Genomic DNA, 12,783 nt, shown 5'->3' with positions numbered 1-12,783 from the left:
CAATGCGAACCCGACGATACTGTAGGACAACCGATAATTTCGTGTATTTCCTGTCTCTGCTCAGACGAGTGCTGGGACAGCGTCTTGAAGCAGACCTGGCCGCATCCTTCCACATCCTTATCCGCTCACAAACATCACCACGTTTCGCTTAAAAATATTGAGCGTAAGAAACAACATCTGGAAGCAATCTTAAATCCAGTAGATGACTGTCATAGGGGATTTCGCGCCGTGTAATCTGGTAAAAGCTGACAGACGCGTTTCACAAGTACTGACTGTCTCCATCATCAGGGCGCAACACTCCAGAGGAGAGCCATCTTCGCCGCCGCGAAGACCTAAGGACCAGGCAGCACGCCTAATTTCTGGACAAAAACCCTTTTACGCAAACTCAACACTTAAATTTGCAGTTAAATTAAGCAGAATTAAATATTTCACGCAAAGGCACGTTGTTAATTTTAATTTGTATTTTTATAATATCCTTTTATGATAGAAATCATCAGACCTTTACACTGAGTGGGGCAGAACTTCGCACCTGACACACTTCGAATCCAAACAGTTACACGTGGCCTCCACGAGAATGCTGTTCAAGCCGGGTCTCACGAAAATAGGTCAATTAGTGTCCATAACTCCATTATACGTAACCAAATTAGGGAACGGGGGAACAGACAAGCAACTCGTTAATGGCGCGCCTTCTTAGTCTATAACTTCGACACAAACTACTTGCATTAATTGCACTTAATTCTTCTACGTTCTATCATAATGAGACACAGACTTGTTACTGTCCTGTGTGTGAAACCTGTACCGTGTTCATTTCATGAAACGAGTGCTCGACTTCAATAAATAAGTGAAGCAGTCCTTGTTCGGGCTCGATACGCAACGTGATTATGCTTTGTTTCACAGACTCCACGTCAAGGACACATGCAACAGACAGCCGACAGGCATAACGCGTAGTTACTTCTCTATAAACATAATAAAATTACGTTTCTTTAAAGCAATAAGAGTGTAAATTTTAATATCAGCTTCAGGTGGGTTAGTTTCCTTCAACTTGAAATATTCACAAAGGTGCAAAAGTAAAATCTTGTCCTTGCTAATGACAAATAACAACGAGTATTGGTAGATTCAAATTACTAGGTCTTCATGTAAGACGCTCGTTACATCTGTTCGATTTTAATCGAGATTGAAGTGTCAACAGATTTTAGTACAAAATTTACTGAAAATAATGTCAGTGTTCTCTAGTTAATATTTGCGTACAGACGGACAGTCAGAGCGATTTTTAAGTGGGGGCTCTGCAGGGCAGGGCAGGGCAGTGCTGTACCAACTCAGGTTGGCTTTCAGTAAGTAAAGACGATGTAGGCAAGACGAAGGTACTGAACCACGTCCACAACAACTACATAGAATGCCATTAATGTACAGGTGTTGAGCGCTTTTAAATATTTATTTAACAAAACGTAGAACTGAAGGGAAGCATTAGCAACTGTTCGTAGCATACGCAAGAAGTGATGTAACTCCAATTATGTCCGCTAGGAGCTCAACTGCTGGCATGACAATAAAATGATAACCCAGCCCCAGAAGACGTTTCGAAATTCTCCTTCCAGGGGTGGCGGAAGTTTCATTTTCGCACGTCGTTTAGTTTTCATTAAACAAATATTTTAAACCGCTCACATTATTTTTGAACATCCTGAACAGATAAAATATCTATTTTTATTAGTGCAGTTTATAGACCTATGATCATATTAATAACAACTAATACAACGAAACGTATTCACTCTGGCATGCGTAAGAAAGCAGTGTAGAATAGTGTACGAAAAATAGAGTTAGAATTTATTTACAACGTTCAGAATGTTACTCCAGAAAACTGCAGCCATAATGCAACAGTGCAATAGGGCGATAAACACTGGCTTCAGTCACAAATGCCCAACAAAACATTAAACATTTAATGCGGTGGTAGTACAGTGTTCTTCGGACGCTTTGGAAGAGAAGCGTTTTAATTTCATGGTCAAACGTCGCAGGCGCCTTGGAAATATCCCTTAATTTCAGCGCCGTGCTCGCAAATTGGTGAACTGGAGTTAAACCCTTGGGGGAGAGTGGGGGAGGGGGTTAAATCAGTGTAGAAACTAAATCGGCAAAGAGAAATTAATTTTAATTCAGAATAAGTTTTCTTGTTAATGAAATACGAATACCGTATGTTATTAGAAAGGACGGAACACAAGAGGAAATACTACATACGATTGTCTATTATTATTATTGTCATCCTAGTGAATAAAAATATTAATTTCGAGTTCGTATTCTCAATGCGGTGAACATAAAGATGACCTGTTTCCACGTTTGTTACATTTGGTTGCTCGTTTAATAATTAGCGGTAAGACAGTTAGGTGAAGTCATTAAAAAAGCAACCAAACACAGTCACTCAGATATAAAACCTGAACCCTGAAGATTAAATAACCCTTTCAAAGGTTAATTTCTGGGAATCTGATGGACTAGCTAATGACAGCTCCGATTACTATCACCAGTCAAATGCACGATGCATTCTGAATATATAAAATTAAAGTATTAGGTTCTTCAACGTAATATACAAACCATGTTAATAAAGTACAAAACAATTTAATATGTAGCAGACATCTACGAGGTGCGATCAGAAAGTTTATAGACTGCGCCTATAAAAACCCGTACACTTATCTCAGGTATTAAATTCATCCATCACCCTCGAAGTAGTTCCCCTGGGAGTGAACACAACGATCCCAGCGCCGCTGCGAAGCCTGTAAGCATCCCTGGAAATCTTTCTTTGTCAGCCTGTCAAGCACCATCTGCGATTCTGCCTGAATCTCTTCTATCGTCTCAAATCTCCTTCCCTTTAGCTGAATTTTCATCTTTGGGAAGAGGAAGAAGTCACACGGCGAATAAGGAGGGTGCGGGATGACGGCCATGGTGTTTGAGGCCAAAAACTGCCGAACTTTGAGGGCGGTGTGCGCTGGCGCGTTGTCATGATGCGTCGCATGTGGAGTTCTTCTTTTAGAATCAGCTGACAGGTCCCATAGCCTATCCCAACAATGTCGCACAAGTCGTTGATGGTACGACGTCGATCTTCGTGAATGGCCTGCCGAATCTTCGTAACATCACGTACTTCAATATATGAATTTAAATTAATATTAACAAATTAGCAATTCAATTAACATTAACTTTGTTTGGCGAAATAAAAACTTTCATTTGATTACCTGACGCAATACTAATAATGGAGCATATTATTTTAAATTTAAAACGGGTTTCCAAGTGTTCAATATTTCATGTATTTTCAAACAGTAGGTACAGAGACCGAGAAACGTAGGCACAATGACGAGATTAAGAATTTACATTCCTCGCTACAAAAAAATAAGAGGCAAACTGTTTTGTTATATGTTTTGATCTCAACATTTATATAAAACACATGGGAGAAAAAACGCCACAATAATTTTAACAATTCGACATTAATTCTGGACTAGACCCAGCATGTAACCTTACTGAAAATCGATTCAATTATCAGCAGTTCATTCGAAAGTCAAGTTCCGTCACAGTCAACAATAACAGAAAATCAAACGAATTCTGATAAAAGACGTCAAACGCCGAAAGGCGGGTATCCGATTTCCACCATCAGGTAGAGAGGCTGTATAACAACCAGCCCACGCTTTATAAAATGCTCGAGGCTCCTACTAAAAAACCCTGTGAAGCACGTAATTGGCAGGGACACGTCTGAACGCACGTCATGTGTGTTCCCACCCACTCAGATTTATTTTTGATCGAATAAATAGTGGAGAGGAAACTGATGAGACATATGGCGAATGAATTGGAAATTAAATGTGTCCTATCAGAACGGAGACTGCGTGCGTTTATTCCACATCACGAAAAATGCCTGCAAATAAATGCAAATATTAAAACACTAGACGTCGGTCCGTTGCATTCTAGGAAGTCGACGGACTGGAGACAGAATACCGCAGTTCAGTGGCTATGGGAGATTCCAGTCTATTTCTGAGGGTCTTCCTTGGCAAAATGGGAACACGGCCCTACGTATGAATGTTCTGAATCATGCTATTTAAAGATCATGACGCCGCGTAAGTGGTAAATAAAGTTTCGGAGAACTTATCACCTCCATATCCATTACTCCTAATCTGAAGATGGAGGCAATTATTTCCTCCGAAACATTGGTAACCGCCTACGAGACTACACGGCGTCAAAACTAAGCCGCCCAAAATTCAAATTTTCATTGCTGTGATAACCTCAAACGTCACAACGGAAGCTTACATCCGGATATGATTGTACGTATCTTCAAACTTAGCAGATCAAACACTGAGAGTGATCAAGGCGAAAGCAAGAGCCAAAACGCTAGAACAAGAGCTCTTCTCAAAGTGAATTCCAGGACACTTTTTGAAAATAAAAATCAAGATTTAAAGGTATAGCCTTTATGTACCCACACTGACAATACAACGATGAGATGTTCTTCACGTAGGTCGCTGTTGCGTTGGTGTTATCAGAGATCATTGTAACGTATTTGATCATTATTGCTCTAACTTCATCCCAGCTCATACAGGTTAAGTACCTCTGCAAAGAAACGCGACCGACGAGGAAGACAACCTGAAGAGGCCCACGCTAGAGCGTGGAGAACACCGAATAAAATCTAGACGACTGGCTTCTCCCTGTTCTGTGTTGTGTTCCTCATTATGGTCATAAATAAGGAGATTTTGTTAGGCAATACAATTGTAATAGAATCAATACAAATGAAATTAAAGCTTTTAGGATACAAAAATAAATAAATTACATTAAGAAAAATCGGCAAAAATATCACGAAAATAAGTACAAATACACAGCACACACCAAACGCAACGAATAAATAGTGTGAGGCCTCGGGTTTGGGGCAGGTGGGACACAAAAATAAAGACTTGGGCAGCACAATCTCACTAGGCTTCAGAAGGCCCGTGTCCCACAAACGTATTCTTTGCGATTCTTCACAAATCGTGTAACTTAATGTTAATCTGTGTGCAAATACAAATTCATTACTGCAGAATCAAGTATGCTACTGCAAATTTCGGCGACCACACTACATGCACCAACAGATTCCTTAGTCGGGAAGCCGCAGAGACGGCACTTCACTGAGAGTATTTCGTTAACCGTACACCGCACCGAGAAATGTTTAAGGAACTTGTCAGACATCTTAATGTCATATTCTGCAGAAATAATTCGCGCACTGAAAACTTTTAGAGGAATTTCATTTTAGTTTAGCGTAAAGCGGGAGGAGTTGTCAAGTTCAAACCAAAACTAAATTCGCAAGAAAATCAATATAAAGTTTCATCAATAATGATGCAGGAGATAACTTGAACTGGTTTGTGAAGCATAATGATGCGCAGATTTCTTACTATCGGGATCAATATTAGGTTACCGTAACCTAGAAGTTGTTTGAATATTCTAGAAATCTAGTTTTGTGCGTGAGATTGGACTTGGTCCCTCCCGTTCTTCAGGCGCGTTCAATTTATCTTTCACCGGAGTCACTGTTGAAGTTCTGTAATAACAGAAAGAAGCTTGAGATGGGGGGCACACAAAGAGCGTGGAACGATGGAAGTTTGGTATAGCACCCGATAATGGTAAGGCGATTGCGACCGGTTGAAGTTGAAGAAGTCCTGCGGGGACAAACCTACCAGGCCACTAAATCGCTCCTGTTTGTCCTACCGGAATTCCTCCCTCAATCTGTTTTTGTGGTGTTTATGCATTGGCGTAGCGAACACTTTCACCATTTCACGGAGAGTTAGAACATCGAATACGCCTTACTTGTATAAAACGTACCAATTATTTCTATTACAGAAATAGAAGATTTATTCGTTTATAATATGTCTGTCTTGTCTAGCTTCTAATGAACTCCGGAGACCCGGACGATCACAGACTAATCTGACCTCGAAAAATTAAATTAGTGACCCGATGTGCTAGCATTTTTATTACTAGCCTATTAAACAAACTGACCGCATTCAACCTGCTCAGGAGTGCAGTTCATCAGCAAGATTGTTTGAACACCACTACGGAACTCTCAAGACAATAACACATGTTGAGTTTAAAAAAAAAAACAACAACACAGCATTTTGTGAAAGCAGATTGTTCATTAATGTAAAAGTAACAGCCCGCCAGCGAATCCTTTCTTAAGCCAGATTAATCAAGATGAAAACCTTACATCATACTTTTTACAATCTTCATTAATAACTCTTAATTTTACTCTCTCAGCCAATTATTTCATTACTTTTACTAAACAGCATTAATCAACTTATCTTTATCATGAAGACGGGATGTGGCTTCTTTGAGGTAGGAACTGAATGTTTAAATATTACTCGGAAGAGCTTCGGCTTCAAAGAAAATAGAAAAATAAAGAAAAACGCCCACATTCCGAATTTCTTCATCTTTAGGTTCCACAAAAATAATTTTATGCACACTTCCCATCCCTTCCATTTGATTCCACTTTCTCCTGTCTTGACTATAAAACACATATCGAAAATCTTTAGTCATTAAACAAATAACAAAGGCGAGAGACAATGACTTTATTAAGTCAATTCTTCCAATTTATTAAAATATTCTTTGTGAAAATTGTTTTATTTTTCCGGAAATAAAGACAGGAAGGGTGGCATGGATATTAATATTTTCATAAAAATACGAAGAGTAAACAGTGTATTTGTTTTCAATATATATATATATATATATAAGATTCACCATCATTACTCGGATGTATCCAATGAAATATCAACGGTAGAATCACGAACGCATCTACTAGTCACAATCCCGCATGAACTCTACGCGAGAAATATTGCGTCTAGTGGGCAGAATTTATCCGTCACAACGCGATTTTATCCTACACATTAAGTAGTTTCCTACACGGTTTTCCGTATCTCCGCCAATGTTATTGTGGGTAGGCTTTAAAGTACAAAAGCGATCTATGACCACCTTCGTAGAAAATGTTTACTTAATTCGTCAAATGATCTCTCGCGTGGTCTCCCACAAGCTGAAGATACTATGAATAAGTTTCATCCTAATATACCACCAACTTCTTCTCACACTGACAAATATTTAGAACAAGAGGAATAACACTCAGTTACACACGTGTTGAGAAGCATCTGAAAAGGAAAAATGCATATGCCGAAAGGGTGGTTGTGTCACGTGCAATCAGTCGCAAAACAGGCATTCATGGATTCCGGTCACAAGATTCAGAACAATGAAGAAAGTTAATTTGTTTTCATACAGTATACAACTAAATTCTAATACTCACGTGTGGTGAAGGAATGATCCCACCAGTCTGTGCGGCAAAGAAACGCTTTCAGATCGTCAGCTGTTGTCCCCACGATCACAAGCGTTCGTATCACCAGGAACACGCTGAAAATGGTGACGATCACTCCAAGTCTCTTCAGAAGGTCCGGACCTGTGATGTTCACAGCTTTGGCTAACCTCACTCGGAAAATCACGGAAATCCTTCCTGGAATAAAACCACGTTTACGTTAAGACGATGTGGATATTCTCTATGCAAAGTGTGCAAAATGAATGCGCAAGACCATGTTTGTCCATCTGCATATTTAACTAAACATTTTCTCACAAGATTTCTATTAAATGTATTATAGCAAAAAATTATTTATATAAATTTCTCTAATGCAGCCCCTGTTCCCCATTCATCCCAAATAAAATTTCACATAATTTTGCAGCTCATTTTTAAGAAATACCCGCTTAAAATAAGATGCAGACTTCATTAAGTCCTACTGACTTTACCTGATATAAATTTTATGTATTAACTAACAAAAGAAAGTAAAAGATAATAAATCTATAGTCGATAACAACACATACACAAACAAAACAACCTGGTACTGTAAGTGCACGTTACCAGAAACTTTCTCGGGGCTTTCTGCCAGGTGCCAGCATATTTTATGACGCACTGATACAAACGCAGCAAACAGGCGTCTTGCGTGAAATCACCATTTTATTACCGCATGTAAGGGCTAGTTTTCCATACAATTATAAAATATGAAACACGTAGCAAAACCTGGGGAGGCAATGCAAGATTGTAGATTGTTTGTGAAAATTTTGGAACAGACTGCATATACGTCAACACTCGCCCGTGGCAAATTTGGCTGCTCGATACAGATTTTCCCTTCAAGTTCTTACCTCCATGTCTTCAGCGAGAAACCAATTTCTCTCAGCCAGACACGAACTGTGCACGTGTAGATGTTGGGTCGCGGGTACATTACTATCACCTGCAAACCATAACGCACGAATTATTGATTACGCTCCGACACACCGCAAAACGAAGTACAGAAACATACTAAACAACAGGTAAAATTATAGGTAAGATTAGGGCTCTCACAGAGGAGTATAAAGAATACTTCTGGGACGCTGAGACGCGAAGTCTGGTAGAAGTTTGCCGACGTTTCAGGGGTGCCTACTGCGTCCGTCATCAGGGCGATGATGGAGAGAGGAAGCACCTCTAAATAGTCGGCAAACTTCTACTAGAGTACACGGTGCAAAATCTCAGAAGACAGTCATCTTTCGGTAAAATTATAATTTCGTATATTTTAATCAAAGTTTTTTAAGACAGCAGCCGGGAAGACAAAGATTCTGAACGGTGTGGTAGCAAGTGTTCCCCGAAAAGATGTCCTGGCGAACACGTCGCAAAACAAAGAAGCTTTCTGCACACTTGCATTGATAAGAAATTCAGACGATGGATGATACGTCGTGATATAATATGAATTCAAGTTTCCCAACCGACCTACCTGGTAGGATGATGCTACGAGCAAAGAAAGAACAAAGTATCCAAACGGCTGGATCTGACACTGGAAGTAACGATCCTTTAAACTGTATTCACGTACCCAATTATTCAACCAACAATTTTTAAAAAGCTCATCTGACTTCCCAGGGCAAATGCTGTTTCTTTCGTCGCGTTTCGCATTTACTGCTAAATTGTCAAGTGGGGGACGCCATGTCTTAGAAGACACAATGGACCATGCAGTCGGGGATCGATGATTCCTTTCAAGAGCCTTGTGTACGTACAAAGACACCCAATGAGGTAACCCAGCGTACAAAGGCACAGAAGAAATGCAATGGGACCCGCGGTTAATCCTGCAATAAACAGACATCGAAGTCCACGTCGCGTAAACCTTCTTTTCTATTGAGACTTTTAAACGCCACACGTCAATCATATTAGCTTCTTCGTATATTTAAACTAACTATTCATCTGAACATTTCGTAGCGTGTGATAGGTCTTCGCATTTCTTAACTGAAGCGTGTTTAAGATTCGGCTGCCTGGAAGCCATCCGTGTCATCCGAGCCCGATAATGAAGTTCACGGAGTCGTGAATGATCTGGATATTGGCTATTCTGATCCTTCATACTCCCGGCCCGCTACCAACGCCACATTAATCAGCATTCAAGAAGTCTGCACAAAACTCCATAAGAACCTTCACCATATATATTATATTTTTCCAGGGCAAAAGATGAAATGAAGAAGGAGAACTTACTAAAAACCTCGACACACAGAAAAAGACGCTACAGAAATATGATGAAGGAGGAGAAAAGAGGAGAGACAAGTTAATGAAAAGAAAGACGCGAGGCAAGGCGAGATGTTGCTGCAGTCGTGTTTTGGTTTTCATTCCCTGTGCCAGAAACTCATCTAGGAAACTCAGAGACTGCATGGATGTGCCAGGAAAATGAAATTGGTTGATGTATACACAGGGAGAGAGAGAGGGAGAGAGAGAGAGAGAGAGAGCGTGCTCCGGAAGACGCCTTCTGCCATAGCAGAAGAACAGATACGATAAGTCATATAATGAGAGTGGGTGCCTCCACCTTACACTCCCAAAGGAGGAATCAGTCTCGTGCGACTCCATTTTCTTGGGATACCCAACAACGGCTCCAACCTATCAAATTAAGTCACTCACATGACGTCACGGCCGAAATTCTTAGAAAAAGTAAACAAATATTTCGCCACCTAAAAGGGAGAGACGCCTTGGTAAACACGGAGAAAAATAGCAAAATGAGTCTTAAAGAAATACAGTTGATGTCAATGCACACATTCAGCGTCAGAGTCTACATAATATATGTGCACCTGTGATCCTTAAGATAGCGACTTCCAAGAAGACGCACGCCACGAAACGGATACATGCTTACTATTTCCCAGAGCGCCGACAAATGTGCGTCTTCGGTCGGCATCGCATCAAGCGGACAAGAACTGTGACGAGCAGCCCACTGACATTCGTCGGCGTGATGTTTGCAGTCTGACCAGCGATATTTTCGGGCCAGTGGATTAAGGTGGCATCGGCCTCAACAGAATTTCACGTTGGCTGTTGCTTACCGTGCTCGTGATGGGAAGACAGGGCGAGGCACGTCCCAGCAATGTCCTAACATCTGAAGGGACACAATAAGAGACATTTCTGGTCCGAAATTAGTATGGATCTCAATAAAATCGTCTCTGAAAATGCCGTGTTAGTTCATTGAACGTCGTCGATTCCCAACCAAGTGACACGGCTGATGGTCCGACAAGACTTTGTTTATGTCAGTCACCGTAAAAGTTTTTTATCACATGACAAAAAAGCAGAATGGATCTGGTTCCGAAAAGCGCGCACAACTGAGTAAGCGCCGACTAAGCCTGCGGACTGTCAGTAGACATTTTTTTGCGTCCAGACAACCCACTGACCAGCGAGGTCCTGCGGCTGGAATTTGCATTCGACATACGCACATTTCTGAAGGTGATGAAGAAATCGTAGACATTGATGGACTAAGTAAGTACTTTCTCGAAGAAGAAAAGAAGAGGAAAGATTTATTCCTATAATTGTTGTTGTTGTTATTACTGTTTCGAGTTTATTATTATTATTATGAATTGTTTAATTGGTCCACAAGCAGCCAAAAACTTCAGGCGTGTTGCCGTCATAACTCGGATGCTTGCACCACGAGATAGGCGGCTACAGTGAGTTGGGGTCGTGCGCACGCAGTAGCGACCCAAGAAGCACGGCCTTTTGCATCCGGCTGAGTAATGCTTCAGCGTTACGCTGGCATGCCGGAATGAGCTTGATGTTAGCCAGCAGCGACGACTTGACTCCTCCAAGAACTCCAATTATAAGGACGATTAATTTGACAGTGAATCCTGGGTACAGCTGTCTTAGCTCAAACACAAGGTCTTGATACTTGGTCCGTTTTTCAGCCTCCTTCACAACTATGTTGGTTTCAGCCGGGGCCGAAAACTCGATGACATACATGGTGCATCCAGAGGTATCGATGAGAACGATGTCAGGTTTAGTGGCTGTTAACTGCCTGGTAGTGGGGAACGAATAGTTCCAATAAATTTTACATTTGTCGTTCTCAACGACGGACTCAATGTCCCCAGGAGCGTACGGCAAAACGGGTGTCTTATCTATGCCGTAAAAGTGTCTCAGGTGGTAGTAGAGTATACGTAAAGCAGCGTTATGTCGATGAATGTAGGCGCAGCTGGCATAATGTTTACATGCCGACAAAAGATGCATCAACGTCTCTGGTTGCATTCGGCATGCCCTGCAGACTGTATCCGCTACCCCCACACCCATCACCATTCGGCGGTACACAAGTTTGTTTACAACACCATCTTGGCACGCTAAGATGAAACCCTCGGTTTCAGACTTTAGTCCAGCCGACCGTAGAAAGGCGAACGTCAGGTCTTTTGACAAGCCCATTTTTCCTACATTTTTGAAGAAGGCCCCATGCATGGGTTTATCTGCATGTTGCTTGAGCAACAAAGTTTGCTCGGCCTTCTTAACAGTGCCCTTGAATTGATCTGACGTCAGTGTCAAGAGGGGCAACTGTCTTCGCTGTACAACTGAGCTGGTGTCGAAGTCAAGTCCGAGGTCATTTGCTGCTCTCTTTGCCGCCTGAAATATAAACGCCCCTACACCCGCAGACTCATGCGAACACACGAATGTCAAAAGGGGGTCAGAGCTATTAATGATGGAATGAGCTGTGCCCAGAACTATCCTGTTGGTAAGATTCTCCAGACCCAAGAGACCTCTACCTCCAAGATGACGCGGGAGGTATATGCGTTGGACAGAAGATTTAGGGTGAAGACTTCGGTGCATGGTCATCATTTTTCTGGTGGCCCTGTCCAGGTTTTTCAACTCGTTAACTGTCCACTTCATTGCTCCAAAAGTATAGAGCAGGATCGGAACAGCAAGCATGTTGGTGGCAGTGACTTTGTTTCTACCAGAGAGCTCGGAACTCCAAATCTGTCGTAGGGTGTGTCTATACTTGCTGCACAGAGCCTCTTTGACCTTGGAGACATCTTGGACGTGACTCTCACTCACACCAAGATATGTATAGGACTCTTCGGCATCAAGATGGTGTATGATGCTTCCGTCCACGAGTTGCACGTCTTCGCCGAAATCCCTATTTCTTCCCCTTTTCAAATGCAGAACTGCACACTTGTCCAATCCAAATTCCATGCCGATATCCTGAGTGTATACTTGCACGGTGTTCAGTGCACTTTGAATGCCACTGTCGCTGGCAGCATAAAGTTTTAAGTCATCCATATAGAAAAGGTGTGTGACTTTGTGCTTACGGATGGACGGTGCACCGCACATGTAACCACGCTCACGTCTTAGCACAACGGAAAGAGGAAGTAGCGAGATGCAGAAAGGAAGAGGGCTCAAGCTGTCACCTTGAAACACTCCGCGGTGGTAGCATACCAACTCGGTTGACACTACACGCTTCCCAGATGTTAGAGTGAAGAGCGTTTTCCAGAGCGGTAGTAGATTTTCAATGCATTTCACTATGTCAGGTTGGACTT

General features: G+C 41.6%; 1 protein-coding gene across 1 annotated transcript in view; it reads right to left on the bottom strand.

Annotated features, from left to right (window-relative positions):
• LOC147870982 (uncharacterized) overlaps nt 1-12,549 on the bottom strand; it is an 85,560-nt gene extending 73,011 nt beyond the window's left edge. The window contains exons 1-3 of the mRNA XM_087341504.1: nt 10,143-12,549; nt 8,149-8,237; nt 7,265-7,468 (exon numbers count right to left, since the gene is read on the bottom strand). Coding sequence (XP_087197630.1) covers nt 10,934-12,526 — 1,593 coding nt within the window. The 5' untranslated portion in view covers nt 12,527-12,549 and the 3' untranslated portion in view covers nt 7,265-7,468; nt 8,149-8,237; nt 10,143-10,933. The remainder of the gene's footprint in view (nt 1-7,264; nt 7,469-8,148; nt 8,238-10,142) is intronic.
• Nucleotides 12,550-12,783: the final 234 nt, after the last annotated feature.

The sequence above is a fragment of the Zootermopsis nevadensis genome, unplaced genomic scaffold, assembly GCF_977971745.1.
Source record: "Zootermopsis nevadensis isolate Lab colony 2312 unplaced genomic scaffold, Znev_1.0 Znev_ptg000078l, whole genome shotgun sequence".
NCBI classification, from domain to species: Eukaryota; Metazoa; Arthropoda; class Insecta; order Blattodea; family Termopsidae; genus Zootermopsis; species Zootermopsis nevadensis.
Note: the sequence above shows the minus strand (reverse complement) of the source record. Positions and strands in the feature narration are given on the sequence as shown.